The 21,606-nt window shown below is 35.2% G+C and overlaps 1 protein-coding gene and 1 long non-coding RNA gene across 3 annotated transcripts in view; one reads left to right on the forward strand and one right to left on the reverse strand.

Annotated features, from left to right (window-relative positions):
• Window positions 1–2,675: 2,675 nt before the first annotated feature.
• cul1a (cullin 1a) overlaps window positions 2,676–21,606 on the reverse strand; it is a 42,462-nt gene continuing 23,531 nt past the window's right edge. For both annotated transcript variants that reach the window (NM_199659.3, NM_001441847.1), the window contains 14 exon segments: window positions 2,676–3,360; window positions 5,013–5,126; window positions 7,306–7,411; window positions 7,549–7,631; window positions 9,225–9,272; window positions 9,363–9,455; window positions 11,904–12,035; window positions 12,829–12,905; window positions 14,152–14,269; window positions 18,272–18,403; window positions 18,481–18,529; window positions 18,616–18,722; window positions 20,782–20,889; window positions 20,986–21,116. In NM_199659.3, the coding sequence (NP_955953.2) occupies window positions 3,280–3,360; window positions 5,013–5,126; window positions 7,306–7,411; window positions 7,549–7,631; window positions 9,225–9,272; window positions 9,363–9,455; window positions 11,904–12,035; window positions 12,829–12,905; window positions 14,152–14,269; window positions 18,272–18,403; window positions 18,481–18,529; window positions 18,616–18,722; window positions 20,782–20,889; window positions 20,986–21,116 (1,379 nt within the window). In that variant the 3' untranslated portion in view covers window positions 2,676–3,279.
• LOC147846516 (uncharacterized) lies at window positions 10,904–14,364 on the forward strand. The gene is made up of 3 exons (XR_015479099.1): window positions 10,904–11,677; window positions 11,766–12,253; window positions 12,404–14,364. It is a non-coding gene; the product is annotated as an uncharacterized LOC147846516 (long non-coding RNA).

Below are 21,606 nucleotides of genomic sequence, written 5' to 3' on the forward strand. Positions count from 1 at the left end.
GTATATTTGCATTCTTTAATAAAAAATAAATAAAAATACTAACAAATATTGGTCTAACAAAAAGAGTTTGGGTTGACTTCTTATGTTTTTACGTTTACAAATTTTGACTCACACTTTTGTCCTCAGAGACTTAATGAAAAATAAAATAAAATTTAATTTTTTTAAATACGTTACCTGTGAAAAAAATTTATGAAAAAAAAAAACATTACAAGCAAAAATGGCTTAAATCTCCTTTGCATTTTCCCATTTTTTTTGACGAATTTGACTCTCGTTTCCTCTTTTAGATTCACACAAAAAAAGCCAAAGTTTTGATACATTACGACAACACATTAATGGTGGGTTTTCTTGTTGTTTTTACCTCATGTATGTTATATTTACTTGTATATTATATTTATAAATAAGAAATATAATTATCTAATTTTTCTTTTATTGTTTTAGTCTGGCAATAAAAAAATTACTGACAAATTTACGTTAAAAAGTTCAATGCGGGTTTTTCTTTGTTTGATTATTACTTTTCTCATGAGAAACATAACAGACTATATAGGCAAATTATTTATTTTAATGGCCAAATATTATATTCACAAATATAAATTTTGATCATCATTACCTAATTAGCAGGACTTTCTTGTGACAGATTATTTAAGTAAACAATGTTTACAGAAAAGAAGTGTAAAAACTGAAACTGAGGATAATTTTTTAATCTGTAATTAAATATTATTTTTAGTATTATTTATTTCCGTTTTACTTGATGTCATCCAATGTTATGGTTATTAATATGATTGTATAAATAAAGGATTGTATTATTAAAACACAACAAAATACTAATAACCATCCGTGCCGTACAGGCATCTGTGATTCTTCTGCAGGGGGTCTTTTAGTATTTCCAACCTTTTATTTTATACTTCATACTTTACTCTAAAGTACAACTAATTATATTATACTCTATTAAATTTCCTAAAAACAAATATGACTAAAAACGAGACGGACTCATTTCGTGATTAACCTTCCAGAGTCGGTTCAGTGGACAATTCATTCGTCTGATTTGAGTCAACCTGTTTCAATGATCTGCTTGGAGCGTGTCATTTGTAAACAAATCAAGAAATATGACCTAATTCCCATAGATTAGCGCACTGTTTACTTTTATAAATATTTTACAAATCCTTTTATTCTACTTTAGCATTATGTCTCATTAGTTAAGGCAGAAAATGAGACAAAGTTGCTTATCAAAACATGGTATCTGCACATGCCCACCATCATCTTTACATTAAAATTGGACAGTTTGCCCAAAAATTGAAATGTTCTCAATATTTACTTTCAAGTGCTTCCAAACCTACATGTCTATATTTTTACGGTGAACAGATGATCCATATCTAAACATATCTGTACATATCTTACAATTTTTTTTGTCGTATTTTATATTAAGTCAGCATTTGAGGGTGACACGGTGCTTCATGGTTAGCACTGTCACCCCACAGCAAGAAGGTCACTGGTTCGAGCGTCGGCTGGGTGAGTTGGCATTTCTGTGTGGAGTTTGCATGTTCTCCCCGTGTTGATGTGGGTTTCGCCTACAGTCCAAACACATGCGCCATAGGTGGATTGAATAAGCTAAATTGGTTGTAGTGTGTACGAATGAATGAGTGTGTATGGATGTTTCCCAGTAGTGGGTTGCAGCAAGAAGGCCATCCGCGTGTGAAAGATATGCTAAGTTGCTGGTTCATTCCGCTGTGGCGAGCTCTGATGAATAAAGGAACTAAACCTAAGAAAAATGAATGAAGTCAGCATTTGAAGTACGTCCAAGAAAAAAAAAAAGTTAATCAAAAGTCGTTCAGACAAATACAATTGAAAAATCATATCAGCCACAGAACATCTCATATCAGCCAGTCATATCACCCTGTAGCTTAAGACTGTTTACTTACTGAAGCCAAGCCAGGCTGAGCCTAATCAGTCCCACTTAGGAAAACAAGGTTGTTGTTGTTGGAAGTGGTGTTAGTGAGGCCAGCAAAGGCACCTGCGGTCTGCATGAGTTCTAATGCCCCAGTATAGTGAAGGGAACACTATACTGTCATTAAGCACAATGCATCAGATGAGATGTTAAACCGATGTCCTGACTCTCTGTGGTCATTAAAAATCCCAAGGCACTTCTTGTAAAGAGTAGGGGTGTAACCAGGTGTCCTGGCCAAATTCCCTCCATCATCCCCATCCACTGAATTGGCTCTATCACCGTCTCTCTACTCCTCCAATAGCTGGTGTGTGGAGCGCACTGGCGCCATTGTCCTGCAGCTGCTGTCGCATTAGCCAAGTGGATGCTGCACACTGGTGGTGGAGTGGAGAGACCCCCCTCATGATTGTGAAGCGCTCTGGGTGTATGTTGTATGGGTTATTTACACAATTAATGCGCTATATAAATACACATTACATTATACAATTTATCCACCATGTTTTCTTGTACTCCTGTGAATCAAATCTGCATACAGACACTGCAAGAAATAATGGAAATTTGAAAAATACGAGAGCTCCTATGTTTTTTTTACCTCATGTCTTTTCAGATGGTTTGACTTGACCTGTTTTGTGGAAGGTTCCAGATTGATAGGTCCTGCAGATGCACATCGATGTCCGAATAATCAGTATATCGTCTTGTTTTTTTCTTCACACAGTGACTCCACAGCATCAGAAATACATACAGAAACTTTTAATCCTTTTATTTAACACACATTTAAAAAAGTGAACCACACTATACAAATGGTTTTCTGGTAGCAGGTAACAATGCAGAGAACACGTCTACAAACCTGTCCAACTCGCTCATTCCCGGTATGTGCAGATAAAATTGCACGCGGTTTATTTTCCTATATGATTTTTTCCTTTCTCCTCTTAAAACATTTCCCTCGTTGCTACGATTTCAGTGTAACTTTGTTCTTTTTTTCATCATCTTCTTCATTTAAATGCTGATAGGCAAGAGCATGCTTAATGTGTTTGTTTCTGATTGGGTTCTTCCAAACCTGCGATGTTTTATTTTGCGAGATTAAAGCTCGAGGTCTCCGTCGCTTGTATGTACATTTCAAATGCAGTCCGTCCACATCCAGGGCAACAGTAAAGTTACTGACGCGCACACACTCCTCTCTTCTGTTAGTCCTTTTTAAACTCTCACAATCCCATCAACACAGGCCGAACATCAAGAGGAATGATATTTATTACCCGAGAGACAACTTAAAAAAAACAAACAAAAAAATGAGTGAGAGAGAGAGAGACAGACAGTAAAGACGTGGAGGAGCAAAGAAATGTTTAGGCCAAGTAGCTGTAGGTGTCTTTCTCTCCATCCACCCGTTCCAGATACTCCTTCTCTATGAGGATGTCAATGCACTTCTGTGAAAGACAAGACAAAGCATGAGCTCTAATACAGACAGCAGGTTTCACCAAGTTAAATTTAAGACTTTAAGGGTGCTTTCACACCTGTTTTGTTCTGAAACAGTGATTAAAAAATTGTTACAATGTTACTCTGTTCTTCGTGCGGTTTGCCTTCACATGGCAGAGTTTCTATATGGACCAAAATAGCTAAAACAAGTCACATGCGAGTAAACTCTGCTTATTTTGGTCAGAGTTTCAAGGCTTATTTTGCAGAGTCCTGCTCAGCCGTCATGCATCCTTATTTAAATTTACCATGATGATCAATAAGACATTATAAGCGCAAAGCTGGGCTTTGAATGGTGACACCCACAGACATCGTCACCAAATATAAATATAAAGACTTTCTCATACAGAGCCCTTGGCTAGAATTAAGCATTATAGGCTTTACATTATAGAGAGAAATAACAGATAAACCAAGACTGCTGTTCGGTCAGTCTTCCTAATGGATAAACAGCTCTCATTAATAGTTAGCATGTTTTCACTTTCGTATTCGACATGAATCTACCGATAGGAATGATCTCCCGCCCTATTCATAGTTCTCTCTGCAAAAAGCCATATATATATATATATATATATATATATATATATATATATATATATATATATATATATATATATATATATATATATATATATATAATAATTTATATATATATTTATATATGCCTATTACATATCCATAATACACTGCGATATAGCCGGGCTCGGATCGTTTTGCTTTTTTACTACAATTGATCCGCTTCAGAGTTTGTTTCAATCGAGTCAAGACCACCTCATTCTGGCGAGCTTAGACCAATTGTTTTGGTGCTAACTGAGGAAACGTGCCAGGGTCCAAAACAAAAGTCTAGGTGTGAAAGCCCCCTAAGACATTTTTAAGACCTATTATGAATGCAATTTTAGACTCATAAAGGGCTTAAGGCTAAGGAATTTTTCAAATGGCCCAGATGAAAAAGATTTTTATTTGCCATGTCAAATTTTTTTTTACAATTTAATACATTTAATATTACAATAATAAATTAATGAAAAAATTATTATTTTAGATATTTCTAAGCAAAATATTACAAATATTATGTAAAAACAAGCAAGCTCTACTTGTATCCATACACTTGTTTTTCAACATAAACGTTCTTTAAAATAAAAAAAATGAACAAAAGTAAAAAAAAATGTCAGTTAAAAAAAAAAATAATAAAACTTATTACGCCAATATTTGAAATAATGAATTTTGAGCTGATAAAAACGTGCGCGTGATTATTAAAGTGCTTGACATCAGATCCTTTTATAAACAGACAAACACAAGAGTTAAGCAGGAAAAAAAACAAAGGAGAAGCCGAAAAAAGAAGGAGTGAATGATTCTTTCAGCAACCTAAAACATGAACAAACTGCCATGGTTAACTATTATCATCCCCTTTTGGACTGTTATAAACTCAGAATGACGGAGTTACTCTCTAACAGAGGTTACATGTGCTGGCGAAGATTAAAGATGTGTTTAAGAACGCGGGAAATGAACATTTTTAAAACTTTAGTATCGATTGGTACCAAATTTTAGTATCATGACAACCCTAACTTGCACTACTTTTTTAGTGCTCTCTCCATCACTGCTAGAAACTGACCTTGATGACGGGGACTCTGGGTTTGAACCGGGATGAGAGCTGGTTCAAAACCTCCGCCAGAAGCTGTTGATGCTTTAAAACCTTCCTCATCTTCATGATTCTCACTATGGCCGCCTGAAAAATAAGACAAACGCAATCATATTTATGTTAATCTGAACTCAGCTAGTTTTATTTTAAACCAGACTAATTTTGCAGTACACAGTACGATGGTAAAAAATGATCACATTAGTGTTTGCATTTAATTCATTTACTGAAAATGATTTTATATACATTAGAAGCAGAAAGCACATTAAAGGGGATCATTATAGCCCTTTTTAGATCTAAAATAAGTCTGTGAAATAAGTGTGTACGTGAATTTTCAGCAAAAATACCACACAAATACTGTTTATAAACTCTTTGAATCTGCCCCTTTTAGGTGTTGATCCTAATTGTGCCGTTTTGGTGACTTTAAATTCAAATGAGAATGTGCTCTTTCGAAAAGAGATGTCTGTGCATCATGATAGCAGCAGATTCAAAACAAGACTAACGTTATCTCTGTGAACAACTAGGGTAAACTAAAACTCCACATTTATAATCCTCTTAGTCACTGACATTAGCCCCTTTCCCACACTGATACCGGTAAACATCCGGAAAATTTCCGCTTTACTGGTGTATTCAAAACAGTACTGTTCACACAGGCGAGGACGTTGCAAAATATTTCCGGAAAAGACCATTCACACATCCAATTCAACATACTTGTAAATTCTGACATCATTAATCAGAAATGAGCTCTAAACGGCTGCGCTTGTATTTGTTAACATTTGACTACATTACATTACTCTGTGGATGAATAAGTATTATAAGGACCACACTGCCAGCCATTAAGGACATCCAAAAGAAACAGTGTTTGCGTCGAGCGTGGAGTATTCTTAAGGACACCTCTCACCCTGCTCACAGACTCTGCTCATGTTTTCTCTCCTGCCGTCCGGCAGGCGCTTCAGCCTCCCCCGGACAAAAACCAGCAGACTGAGGAACAGCTTTTCCCCCAGAGCTGTCTCCCTTCTGAACGCTGCCCCTCACTGACTCTTTTTAAGTGTGAGTGCTTCGAATTGAGCCCAGACTCGGTTTAGTTGGCCGGCCCTGGCCCGGTTGGAAGAGGTGTGCCAGAGCGCGGTTCGCATGGTACACTTTTAGTGTGATTGCAAAGCACACCTGAGCGCGAAACTGAAGATGACGTCACTTTTAGGGGACCGTTTTATATGGTTTCATTTATCATTGTTCACTTTCAATGAACGCGAATTGACTTTATTAAAGACGCAAACCCCTCGCTGCAGCTTTAGCAAACCTCTTAATACCTGCAACCCGACGACTGTCATGGACATTAATGAGCATGAAAAGTTGTGGATCTGCTCGGCAAAATATTTGACTCTGTGCTACAGGGACTCTAAACTGCTCAGTGAACACCGTCTTTCGGATGAGACGTTAAAGCGAGGTCCCGACTTTCTCTGGTTGTTTAAAATCCCAGGATGTCCTTTGAAAAGAGAAGGGGTTTAACTCCAGTCTAGCAGAGGCCAGCTAGTAAGTGCTGTGCAGGTAAACCTCACTCTTCTGAGGCCATGGTCTTTAGACTCCCATGCGGATGGACACCGGTTCGATACCAGCTCAGAGCGGGTTGGGTGGCGTAGGACCGGCGGGGTTACATTGGTGCCGTGACCCGGATGTGAGTGAGGTTTAGGGGGGTGAGTGTAGCAGAGAACAGCTAGTAAGTGCTATGCAGGTAAACCTCACTTCTCTGACTTCTAAAAGTGCTCCAGTGACATACTCTAGAGGCCATGGTCTTTAGCCTCCTTGTTAGAGCCACCGACTCCCATGCGGAAGGTCGCTGGTTCGATACCAGCTCGGAGCAATTTGAGTGGCATAGGACCTGCGGGGTTACACTGGCATCCTGGCCAATTCTGCCCACTAACCTTTGTTCATCATGGTGCTTTGAGTGCCCAGAAAAGTGCTTTATAAATGTAAGGAATTATTATTATTATTATTATAAAAATGCAATGTGAGTGCAGAGGGGGAGAGAAGAGGGGGGACAAGCGTGCTTCGGCACGGTTTAAGGCAACTGCACCTAGTGTGAGTACGCCCTAAATTATGGTACAAAAGTAAGATATTCATTATTTTAAACTAAATCAACTATTTTAAATTGATATATTACTTCAGAAATGTTACTGTAATGGTATCGTTTTTAATGTATCTTGATTAAGTAACTAGATATAAGATGTTACTTAAAAATATATTTTTCTAATCTCATGAACACTGATACCTGAATCAGGAGTTTCCTGTCCTCCTCAATATTTTTATGAGTCGTTTCCTGTTCCTGTTTCTGCTCCGTCTTCATTGGCACATTAATGTTCACTCGCAGCTTTTTACTGTGGAGAAAAACAAACAAACAAAACAATCAAGCATCAATATTCACAAACGCATTTTAGTTAGTACATCTAGTACATCAAAATATGCATTAATCATAGTTTCATAACTGTAATACGAGATGCACTTCAGGACTAACTTTTTATAGCCCAGGAAGAGTTTTATGAGGGTGTCGGGTTTGAATTCCACTTCATCCACGTTTGCGTTCTCATCTTCTAAAACCTGCATAAAAAACCCTTATGATTTATAACCGAAAACACAGGTATGATAAATATTATATACAGTTGAATCCTCAGTCGCCCTCCTGTCACATTTTTTACTTTTTCAAATATTTCCTAAATGAGGTTTAACAGAGCAAGGAATTTTTCACAGTATTTCCTGTAATATTTTTTCTTCTGAACAAAGTCTTTTTTGTTTTATTTCATCTAAAATAAAAACTGTTTTTTAAATGTTTTAACCATTTAAAGGTCAATACTATTAGCCCCCCTTAAGCAATATTTGTTTACAATTGTTTACAGAACAAACTACTGTTAAACAATGACTTGTCTAATTACCCTAACTTGCCTAATTAACCTAGTTAAGCCTTTAAAATGTCACTTTAAGCTGAATGCTAGTATCTTGAAAAAGATCTAGTGAAATATTATTTGCTATCATCACGGCAAAGATAAAAGAAATCAGTTATTAGAAATGAGTTATAAAAACTATTATGTTTAGAAATGTGTTGAAAAATCTTATCTCCACTAAACAGAAATCGGGGAAATTACATGAAATGACACCCACAACTCACTTCATATATGTAAAATGTTTAAAAATAATTTTAAGTGAAAAGAAAAAACTAAAATTAAAGTTTCTTTTCATTAGAATTGCGACACACCACCTTCAGTAAGTTATGATGACATATTCACAACTCAAAAAAAAATATATATATATATAAACACAATTTAAGTTTCATTTTTGGCTTTATCAGTTTAAATGTTCAGCAGTTTAGTTTAATAGTCACTTAAGTAAAAATTTAATAGGTTTATACTTTGCTCTTCAATGTTGGTTGCAGATCCACACACCACTGCTAGATGGTGCCACTAACTGTTCGTTTTCTTGCATCCACAGAATATAATTTTCCCTGCAATTTATTCGACTCTTTATTCCACGTGATACATAAACTACTAGTCAGTCAACAATTCGAACTGTAAAAATGTTAAGTCCAGTTGAATCGAGTAGCCTAATATTCTTTAAAAATCCACCCTGAAAATATATCATACATCGCTAAAGTTTATCACTTTCCCTTTCCTTCAGCTAAGTCCCTGCTTTTTAATAGTTTTAATCAATTATAAAAAAATATTTGCATAAATTTTTAATATCATCTAAACTTGTCAAACTTTCAGGTATTGCATTTCAGGTGCTAGACTGTAGCACTGAATAAATGAAGACATGAGGACAGATGACTTGCAGACTGGCACATTAAAAAGTAGGGTTCAACCTATGCAAAAAAAAAAAACCTCTCAAATGAATGAAAGTGCCCCTTCACTTCTCGATCGCAAACCTCCATGGATGTTCTATATTAACCAATTATAACCACTTGATTAAACAGGACTAAATAGCACCTAAAGAGCTGCTTGGTGATTGGTTAACAATATGTACAAATCAAGTTTCATCAGCAGAAAAATCATAAATAAGTGACATCTGCAGAAATGGAAAACTGCCTTGAAATCAATAAAATATATGAGCTTATTCACTTTATGCTGGCTTTTAATGCATCTTTTTTTATCAATACAACAAACATATTAAAAATAAAAAAAAAATAAAAGAACAGCTTACCAGCAACTTGGATTTTAATAATATTTGCAAAACCTGCACCAATATGTCCTAAAAACAAATGCAAAAAGTTCTGTTAGATGAACATTCACAACTAATATCTGGACATTGTTTTAAATTAGAATTTTTCGGTGGACGCACTATTTTGATCTGTGTGCTGTCCGTCAGCTGCTGGACTGTATAAACATCTTCTGTGTTGTACTGCAGTAGAATGGCCATCTGGAACGTAGATGCCTGCATGGACACACACAAATATATATTAGTCAATATTCATGCTTTATTAAAATGACTCAAATAAGACTGAATTACTGCAATGAAATTTACATAATCAAACAGAGGAGTCAATTCCACTTCAGAACAATAGAAAAAAAAAACTGTTATGGCAGTGCACAATTCACTGATTTCTAATTTTAATATTAAAGTTTGGGGTTACAATAGGAAATTTACTTTTCTCGCATTAAATTGATCATTGTTTGATATATTGTTTGTTTGCTAATTCGATAATGTATATGTTTATAAGATCAGTTGAACACATGATAGAGTAACCATTTCAAAGTGCATTGAGTTCACGATTGATTCATTAAATCATGCATTTGTTGAAACTTAATTTTTTTATTTAACTGAATTATTTGAGAAACTGTAGTGGGGTTTTTACCCCTGGCGCCCAACCCACTTTATTAGCCAAATACCGCTACAAAATTAAGAGAGTATATGACGAAAATGTTCTCAACATCGGTGATGATAAGAATGTTTATTAAAGGGCACGTATAATGATAATTAACTTTCGAAGCTGTTTGGACTGAACTGTCTGTATGTATAGTGTGTCCACTGTCATATTAGAGTGACAGAAACCCAACCATTTCCTGACGTTAAAATTGATTACTGTCCACTAAATTGATTGACTGGCTTCATGTTTTTATAATAACATGTATACACACGTCCACAGAACTTTTTTGTTTCCCAAATAAACTAGGACTAAAATATCTGTTCCAACTGTCTGTGATTTTTATAAGTTACAAATATTTTTAAAACAGAGCATGTTTGTAATAAAGACAGTAAACTCAAAATGTTGTAATTCTTAACCTCGATAATCACCATAATCATCCGCATGGTGTCAGTAAACGCTAACATGTGTGTGTGTGTACTGCAAAAGGCATTTGTGTGACTCATCATTTCAGAAAGGCTTGAATAAACTCCCACAAATACATCAAGTAAACTTGGTATTTTTGAATAATGAGCTGTATTTCAGCTTCATCTGAGTTTGTCTCTGTCACTGTGCCGTTTATCTGACATAACACATGATGAAAAGCAGACACACGTGGGAGTGGTGGGCGGGGAGAACCACCTCATTTGCATTTAAAGCCACAGGCTACAAAAACAGCGACCATGTATTCAGACACCAAAAAGGGCAGATTCTGGAGGCTATAATAAAAATCTGATGGTTATATTTTGAGCTGAAACTTTACAGACATGTTCTGGAGACACTATAAGCACATAAGCATTTGTTATCTCACATCTTGTAAAAAGGGGGAAATTGGTGCCAAAGGGAAATAAATAGCAAATCAGAATATTTGAATTTTCATTGCAGGAATAAATTATTATGTTAAATTTATTCACATAATGAAGAGCTGATGTAAATTCTAATAATATTTATGAATTTGACTTTTGTTTTTATTTTTTTAAACCACAATATTAATGAAAGAAGCAGCCTGGTTAACACAAACATAGACTAAGAACCATGCGACATATGCAGTTGAAGACAAAATTATATCCTTTTTTATTTTTATTTACTTTTTATATATTTCCCAAGTGCTGTTTAACAGACAGTTTAAAAAAATAGTTTCAATAAGTAATTTCTAAAAACTAATTTCTTTCGTCTCTGCCATGATGACAGCACATAATATTTGATTAGATATTTTACAACATACTAGCGGTCAGCTTAAAGGTCCCTTGAAGTGCTTTGAAATATACATTTTATTAGATGTTTGACGTAATCTCAACTGAAACACGAGAGGGGCATAGTGTAGCTCCTCCTCTTTTAAAAAAAAAAAACAGCCAATAGCATTTTGATTTATCACAGCTCTGCCAGGGAAAGCGGATGAGCTAAAGTGCATCAAATGAAAAGCAAATGAGAAGTGTTTTGAAGGGGGGCGACATGTCAGACACTACAGAGCATTTGATCGGTGATGAATGGATGAAAAACTAAAGTATGATGCGACATGAATAAAACCGTTGACTCATTTAGGCAGAAGTGACAAACTACAAGCTTTACATGTTTATATCAGTTTTATATATTTTCTAAAATTGTGTCATTGTTTTGGAGCATACTAGCTTATAGATATCTTAAAAACTATCAATACTGATAATAACATCTAAAAAAAAAACTTATTATAATCTAATGGCACTTTTAAAGGCAATATAAATGCTTTACTATGCTAATTAGTTTACCTAAACAAGTAAACGGACATATTAACTATAGCATGTTAGTAATATTGACAATAGCAGTTATTAAATTTAAAATATTAGCCTAACCAAAAGAAATAGAACTCTCCATAAGCAAAATACAATAGGAAATACTGTGGAAAATCTCAATGATCTGTTAAACAACAATTGGGAAATCGGAGAAAAAAATCAGAGGTGGGCTAATAACTTCATCTGTAGATAATCATCATTACTCTGTACCTGTAAGGTGTAGCGGTTTTTGAAGCAGTTGGTGACCAGCTCTCCTTTGGACAGGTGGTAAAGCCAGGTGAGCTTGCGGCCACTGTGTCTGCTGGCATAGAAGGCTGTGAACCTTTGGTAGCTCCTCTCCAACTGGATCAAAAGAAATATATGACAAAAATTAAAACAAAACTAAAAACATTAAGAACGGGATTTACAGGGTTCCCACTCTAAGCCAAATTGATGAATTCCCTGACTCTCTGTAACTAAAAAGAAGAACTTCTATGACCAGTAATGAACAGAAAAACAGGCAAATGTTGTGTTGAGCAGACCCTCCAGAATTTAGTGATTCTGCAATTTGTAAATTGAAAGCAAAATCAAGAAAATGACAAAACTTAGAGGTGCTTTTTAAATTGTGTAACTGCTGGAGATTTTCTTCTAACATGGTATGTGACCTGCTTTAGATTATTATTATTTCAATATACAAACGACACAAATATTACATTGAACTTTGAGAAAAGGCTCTGTAAAATATGTCATTTTAGGCCTCAAAAATCTGTCTTTTTTTTCTACTAAATTTAAGAGGGGCAATTTGAGCACTGGGCAGACAAAAACCAGCCACCGACAGTATTTTATCAGGTACAGTAAAGCTGGTAACTGCATTTGATTGACAGTTTACAAGTAAAATAATACTAAAATGGCAGTGAAAAACATAACCAAAAAAAATAGGCAAAACGAGTGAAACGACGTAATAAACACGATACAGAAAAACATTTTAATAAATGAAATGCAAACTTTAAGCAGCCAAATTAAAATCCTTTTTATTACATGATTTGGACATAAAAATCACTAAAATTCCCTGACTATCAATGTCTGGAATAGACCTTTTAAAATTCCATGATATTCAGTGAACCCTGGATTTACATCAAAGCGCATTTGCATTTACCTCAGATGGCAGAGCAAAAGTGCAGGACTGCTGGAAGGGCCATGAACCCGAGCTCAACACCTGAATGCTGAAGTCCACTAGAAAACAACACAACATTCAGCAAGGATTCAATCATGAACGATAGTACATGAGAGAATTAAGGAAGTTTGTTTCAGGCCACGTAAAAAAAAAAAAAAAAATCATACCTTAAAATGAAATTATGACTTTGCAAATTTGAAATTACGAAAGGTCTGTCTGCCTGTCTATCTAATACATTAAATCACATTTTTATTTCATTTCAATAATTCTTATAAAGACTTTATGTTCTACTAGATTAATAGTTTTTTAACAATGAATAAAGTGACACATTAAGATAGTTTGTCGTCACCTATTGGCATTACAACATCATTTCTACCTTAAAAAGTGATAATATTGACCTAAATCATAATTTTGACTTATTAATGATATTTACTAGGTCATAACTAGGCCCACCTGGAATCAGCACGCGCAGAAATCAGGAGATTTTCCACAGATCTTTAGCCCATCATTAATTCGGTTTATTTACTTGAGTAAATGTGTGTAAATCTATATTCATTCCATTTTTTATTTAATTTTAGTAATATTAGTGACTAATGTGAAAATGCTCATCTGATTTATGCACACTGCAATTTGTGCAGTATTATTTTCTGTCTTTTAATAGATAGATTATATGACAAACTTGCTTTATTTACCAAATAAAGTAAATCTAATTGGATTTGCATTTTAAACATTAAATAAAAGTTAAAAAGATTATTATTTTTTATTTCATATATTAAGGTTTTAGTTATGATACTTCCAAAATAACCAAAATTCTCCGCAAAAATAGCAAAAAACGGCCGCAGATTCCTCCTGGTCCTAGTCATAACTTAGACTTTTTATCTTGTAATTTCAACTTTTAAGGCATTTTTTTTTATTTATCTAGGCTTATTTTTATTTATATTCAATGCAACTTCAGCAATTTATGGCTATTTGATGGCAAGATCAATATAGATAAAAAGATATGACATTATAATGATGACATACATTAATAAAAAACAATACAAAAAAACACTTTAATTTAGGGCTGTGTGAAATGACAAAAATCTAGGCAAAAAAACGAGGGTCACACACATATCCGAATAATATATATTACGATATGTATACCATATGTAAAGAACCATTTCTTTTTTTTTTTTTTTACATTTTAAAGTATATACACAGAAATCTATTTTATTAAGAACGTAATGAACGACAAATACATATAGTCATATTGCACAGCCCTACCTCAAGTTAAGATATGACTTCTAGAGAACAACTCAAGCTTACGGTCTAGAGGCTCAGAGTTTGTGAGGTGCTTCTTGAACTGTTCATTGAGGTCTTTGCTGACTCCGATGTCCTGGAACATGCGCTGGAGTTTCGATGTGTATTCAAAGCCACACGCTTGCTAAAAAAATGACAAACCACATAGTGTTAGAAACTAATGATGATAATCCAACAAAATTTTTACTGATTGAATGCATAATTTTCCAGTGATGGGTTGCAGCTGGAAGGGCATCGGCTGCGTAAAACGTGCTGAATAAGGCATTTGCATGTTCTCTCTGTGTTCTGTGATTTTTTCCTTCACTTTCGTCAATTGGTGAAGTTTGTTCCTTGCTACTGGCTTGCTTGGTTTGGGACATGTGGAGCTGCGCATCGATGAATTTGCTCTTCAGTGTTTGGACTTTCAGCAGTGAAAATTAAACCAAACTTAACTGAACTAAACAGAACTTTAACTCTGAAAACTGGACTGACAGTTTCAATTCACTAGAACTTTTATGTTAAGCTGCTTTGACACAATCTACATTGTAAAAGCGCTAAAGAAATATGGATGAATTGAATTTGTGTGGGTTTCCTCCAGGTGCTGCGGTTTCCCCCACTGTCCAAAAACATGAGCTATAGGTGAATTAGATGGACTAAATTGGCCAGTGTATGAGTGCATGTGAGAGTGTACTTGGTGTTCCTCAGGAATAGCGGGGGTTCCTAATCCACCACCAGTGTGTAGCATCCACCTGGATGACGCGACAACAGCCATATTGCGCCAGACCGCACACCACACACCAGCGGATTAGTGAAGAAAAGACAGACTGATGAAGCCAATTATCATACGGGTAGGAGACCATGATGGACAAAGGCCAGTGGGCAAATTTGGCCAGGATGCCAGGGTTAAACCCCTACATCAGGACCTCGGTTTAACGTCTCATCCAAAATAAAGCGGTCACTGAGCAGTATTGAGTCCCCATCAACATACTCGGGCATTAGGACGCACACAGAATGCAGGTTGAATGCCCCCTGCTGGTCTCACTAACACCACTTCCGGAAGCAACCTAGCTTTCCCATGGGGTCTCACATCCAGGTATTGACAGGGCACAATCCAGCTTAACTACAGTGAGCAGCCATGTGAAAGTTGCACAAAGCTAGCTGCCAGCTGTCGAACAAATGAGAATCGATCCACAATCGTTAAAGAAAAAATTGCAATGCTCCATTTTTTTTTTCTATCGACACCTAAAAAGCCTGAACACTAACGTGAAAACTCTGATTCCTTGTCAAAGCAATCGGCAGATACCAAGTACTGATTCTGATGCTTCAAGCTTTATAATGCATAGAGCACATTTTCCCTCTAAGTATGATACTTAAGTGGAGTTTTCTTCTTACCTGAGAGAATAAATTAAGGATGCTGAGTATAATCCCTTAAACACGTCTATTATAACCATTTAGTGTGTACATGTCATGGCCAGAAGCAGCTTTTCACAAAATAATAGATAAACACAAAACAAATTGTTAAGAAATGATTAACCATGCAATTCACGAGAGCGGAGTCATCACGGAGCCACTATGGAGACAGTTCGCAGAGCTTCTGGGAGAGGTCATATGGTTGGACACTAGATAGGAATGATTGCTCTGCTCACGTCACAGCAGCTCAAAACACTGCAAAACAATGGCTGGAACAAAGAAACCATGACTCGCGCGAGTTACGCCAATAAACTGTATAAACGGAGGTCACACTGCATCTGTATATATTTTTCTAGCTGTTGTGACGTGAGCACACTAATCGCTCAAGCCCCCACACATCATGTACCTCCTCACATGTTGTGGTGCTGCTGATGTATAATATATACGGGTGTGCACGTGCCTCTTCCTCTGCTTGTAAACTTGGCCAGATTGAGATTGGCCAGATTGGTGAGAACCGTTACCGTACGTTCACACCGAAAGCGGCGAGAGCGTCAAAGTAGACGGAAGTCATTCATTTTCAATGACAGCCGGCAACGATAAGCGGCGAGGGGAAGCGCAGCACGTCTTCGCCGGTGTGGGCAAAGAGGAGAGTTGAAATCAAGTCAACTTTATGGTAATGAGCTATGACGCGGTTCGGCGGCAAGCAATCAGAATGAAGACGTCCACCGCTTGATAGGAGTTCAGAGAACACAGACCTGTGAACTTTTGTTCCAACCACAGTTGTACCCAAGGGTTTGATGATTGCAGTCGCCGGATTTTCAGTTATTTACAATGTTTTCTTAAACGAACATACATTAAATAAGTTACTGGTGAGTTAATGATGTGCATTAATGTTATATATCCCTTAAAGACCTAGAGGTATTTTGTGGGCACCTAATGGGCCTATATTATTATTTTTTTAAAAGCAGTTTTTATTTTTATTTTAGCAGTCAGCCTCAAGTGTCATATATTATTTTAAACAGGATCTGTATCATTTAAAGATCCAGTCTAAAATATTTTTTGGTCCAAAAACATATGAACAGACAGAAAATATTCTAGAATTTTCCAGAAACGATTTTTAAAAAAAGTGGCATTTTTTTAGTTATTACAAACAAAACCTTATGAAGTTTGTTTTTCTTTCTTTAGAATTACATGCTATGATGTTTTATACTTCCAAAATAAATTGTCTACATCCACCATTCCCTGAGCAAGTTATAGCAATTTATTTCAATGTTATTCCAAGGCGGTTTTGAATGAGGAAAAAAATGCATTTATTTACTGACAATGTATTTGCCCAAAAGTTCTGGGAATGAACTAAACAAAAAAAAAAGTTACAAAATAACAGAACAGTGAAGCAAATTTCACTTTTTCCAAATAATATATTTTCAGTTACTATAAACAACACCACTTAATGCGTATAAATAATAATAAATAATGCGTCAAAGTCCAAATAAATTGAGGTGCAAATCCTCAGTAAAAAAATAGATATAAATATTTACTATACTATAAATAGTTACATAGCTAAACTAGATTCAATATGGACCATCCTTAGGTTTTATGTGCCAGCATGGATATGGTTGTCTGTGGATATGGATATGGATATGGTTGTCTGCAATGCAGACTAACAGCTGCACCTTCATTTGCGTCTTTTGAAAACAGCAAGAGCAGCACTTCGTCTTTGCTGTGTCACTGTTTTGTCATGTTTCTGTGCTGTTGTGCATGCAAAAGTACTTGGTATGAGAATTATTTCATGCAAAACTTTTTTTTGCGTTTTATTTAGCCACGCGTAAATGTACAGCCTATCTCTCATTCCGTGTTGTTCAAAAAGCTCATTGTTGGTCCACAAAGCGAAACCTATGCTTATTGGTTGAGAGATTGTGAGTTTAAACCAATCTGGGCATGGAGGAGGGACAATGCATCAATGTATCATGTCTGGTGTGTCCGGAGACACGGTGACGAGCGTTTCTTTGTCAAATCAGCGTTGTCAAATTTTGATGACGTAACCGCACTGATTGCGGAGCCTTTGACAGTCCGCGAATGTAATGTTACAGTGCTGGAAAGCTGAGATTCTCTTCTTTATGCCAATCTTTGAATTGTATGGATCGGATCAGCAGATCAAAAGTTATTAAACATTTAAGAGCAATACTTATTTTTAGCCGCGGGCGGCTGTCTCGGTCTTTAAAGGTTAAATATATATATATTTATCTTAAAAAAGCGGGAATCTCACGCGACGTGACAGTACAAAACAGTTTAGCTGCTTCAGATTTTAGACATATGGACACATATTGAATAAATAGAGTAAAGCCACACCACACGCAACTTGATCTTCCATTGTTATATGAATTTGATAAGAAGTGTGCAACATTTTCATGCTAGAAAGCATGTTTTATGCAGGAATGTAACTGATATGCTGCAACAGCTCCTTTAAATACGAGATCAATGTAGCGAGTTTTGACGCTATCGCAGCCGGAGCTGAAGGCAGACAGTGTTGTCGCCAGGGTGGCCAGAGCGACCTTGGACGCTCTCACTGTGAACATATGGTTAGAGTCATGAAATGTGATTATCAGCCAATACCAATCTCTGGCCAATCGATCGGAACATCCCTACTTTTAAATGCACCAATAAACTGCAAAAAAAATAATAATTCAAACTGCTAGAATTGTGTGCAGATTGTAGTAAATGTTTCAAACTGCTGCACCTTTAGTTTGGAGATCATGCTGGCCTCGGCGTCATCACTCGCGCTGTTCTGATGTACCAGGCGTTTGGCCAACATCTTTGCATAAAACTTCTGAAACACGTCCTTATCCTCGATGTATTTGAACACTACCATCTGCAAATGAGAAAGAGGATTAATACAAATAAAAAAGCAAAGCAGGTAATGTGAATCTCAAATAACCTGAAACGCACCACTTGATTCAGAGTGTCTTCAAGTTCTGCCTCCTCTGGGTTCTTGGAGCTGAAACATGAGAGGTTTGATTCGATTTTAGCATTAATCATTTATTAACAGTGAGTGTCAGGAGAGTGAGATGGAAACACACACACCTCTTCTTGAGCAAAGAGTCGCAGTATCTGGCCAGCAGTTCGGGAGATTTGCTGGAGGACTGGACCATCTTGGTAACAGCATTATTATTAATAAAGCGTCCACAAGCCTGAAGACACAGAAAACACAGACTCTCAATATCCAGAAGAAAACAACAGAATACAGTCCTGACGGATTTATTTTTTACAGCTAATGGAAAATGTAGTCACTTGAAAATGTCAAATTTAAACAAATTAAAACATGCTGTCATTTGGAGCATTTTACTGAGGAACATACCAGAAAAAATTAAAATAAATAAATGCACTAATGGATGGATGGATGGATGGATAGATAGGAGTACTAAGCATAAGGAAGAGGAGCATTAGGAGTATTTTATGTAGGAACGAACCAGCAAAAATTCCAAATAGATAGATAGATAGATAGATAGATAGATAGATAGATAGATAGATAGATAGATAGATAGATAGATAGATAGATAGATAGATAGATAGATAGATAGATAGATAGATAGATAGATAGATAGATAGATAAAATACACAGTAAAATATAAGTTAATAAACCAAATTTATCATAAGTTCAATTTGATCTTTACTAAATGTATATAAAACTAAACTTAATTTTTCTGCAGGCATTTTTCATAGATTTTTTTCTTTAAAACATTTTTCATTTATTTATATGCAATTTTTATTCTGCTTAATAAAAAAGGTGCCATGTCTTTATTCATGTTCATATTTATTTTTTTGCCAATACAATATCAATGTTTTAACTTCAGAGGGTTCGTTAGGAATCAATACTTGAAGGGAAAACTAGGAAATTCAATCATAATCAATCAATCAATGAATCAATAAATAAATCAATCAATCAATCAATCAATCAATCAATCAAATCAATCCATTCATCTATCTATCAATCTATATCCATTTTTATCTATATCTATTTATTTCTATATCTATCTATATCTCGATCCATTTATATCTATATCTAATTCTATCTATCTCTATCCAGTTTATCTATTTATAGCTACTTATTTCTATATCTATATCCATTCATCCATCCATCCATATTCATTTTTATCTATTTATATGCATCTATATCTATTAATTTTTTATATCTATCCATATTATCTATATACATCTATCTATATCTATTAATATATATATATATATATATATATATATATATATATATATATATATATATATATATATATATACACACACACACACACACACACACACATACATACATACATATATACTATATATATATATATATATATATATATATATATATATATATATATATATATATATATATATATATATATATCCATCTATCAATCTATATCCATATATATCTCTATCCATTTATATCTATTTCAAGTTATATCTATCTATATCACTATAGATTTCTTTATCTATCCATCCATCCATCCATCCATCCATCCATCCATCCATCCATCCATCCATCCATCCATCCATCTATCTATCTATCTATCTATCTATCTATCTATATTTAGATCTCTATTTATCTATATCTATTTAAATCCATATCTATCTCTATCAGTCTACCTATATCTAACCATTTATATCTATATACATCCATCCATCCATATCTCTATCCATCTATCTATATCCATTTAAATCTATCTATCTAACCATCCATCCATGCATTTATATATACATAAATATACACACACACTCACACACACACACACACACACACACACACACACACACACACACACACACACACACACACACACATATATCTCTATCCATTTACATCTATTTCCAATTCTATCTATCTATATCTCTATCCATTTATATCTATTTCCAATTCAATCAATCTATATCTCTATCCATCCATCGCCATCTATCTCCACCCATCACTCTCTGTGTGTGATGTTTGCTTTATTTTAAGAAACAAATATATTCAATTTCAATTTCAAATTTAATGGAAATATCGCTAAACTAAAACATACCACAATTTGTTTATTGTTCAGTCTCTCCATGATTTTCCAGAGACTAAAATTTTGTGATAGCTTCGCTCAAAATGTATGCATTATTTGCCTCAGATAATACAAAAAAGTTCCCTTTTTTGATCTCAAGAACCACTGAACTCTAGACGTACTTTGTTGACTAAATAAAACTGAAAGATGGCCATACCTTGTCAAGAGCAGCAACAAATCCAGCATCATTGTTGAAGGCAGACATCACCAAGGCATTATACTTCTTATGAACATCCAAAATGGTCTGGACATACATTTTGGGGTCCTAAAAGCACATTGACAATTTCAAAGCAGCTCAATTATGAAAGATCAGATCTAAAGCTTGATGTACACGAGCATCACAAAAAAAACCAAGACTCACATTGAGAGCAGATTCCCCACATTTCTCGATGGCGGCCAAGCCTTGATTATAAATGTGCGTTTCAAGAAGCTTCTTGAGTTCTCCCAATCCATCTGTGATCCGCGACACAAGATTGTACATCCGCCCGAGATCTACAGACCGAGATCAAACACATTATAGAAGAGAATTTCAATCTTATGGTCTCATGCAAGGTTTCTCAAAGTCTGCACTTCGGTTACGGATCCGGACAGGGAAAAAACACAATTGCAGATCCACCACCATTTTAAATTTAAACAAATGATTAAAATTGTGGAGTTGCTACGTGATGAACTCATAATATTGTTCATTTTTACTGTCTTTTTGGCGATCATCTGAAATGAAAGTGATAGGCTGTTTCTCAATTCTAAAAGCGCAGAGAACGAACTTGCGTTTTTGTGAAGACTGTTCTTGCAAGATTACCTCAAAAGAACTAACTCAGGAGATCACAGGTCCTGTGAGAAAATGCTGCATTCTTCCAGATAGTGACGTGACCTTCTCGCATTTTTAATGGAAACTTATTTAAACATTACAGCATTAATATAACGATTTATTCTTTTTTTGTCCAAAAACCTTACAAATATACTTTAAAACAGATACACAATA

The sequence above is a fragment of the Danio rerio genome, chromosome 2 (genome assembly GCF_052040795.2).
Source record: "Danio rerio strain M-AB ecotype USA chromosome 2, GRCz13ab, whole genome shotgun sequence".
In the NCBI taxonomy this organism is placed as follows: domain Eukaryota; kingdom Metazoa; phylum Chordata; class Actinopteri; order Cypriniformes; family Danionidae; genus Danio; species Danio rerio.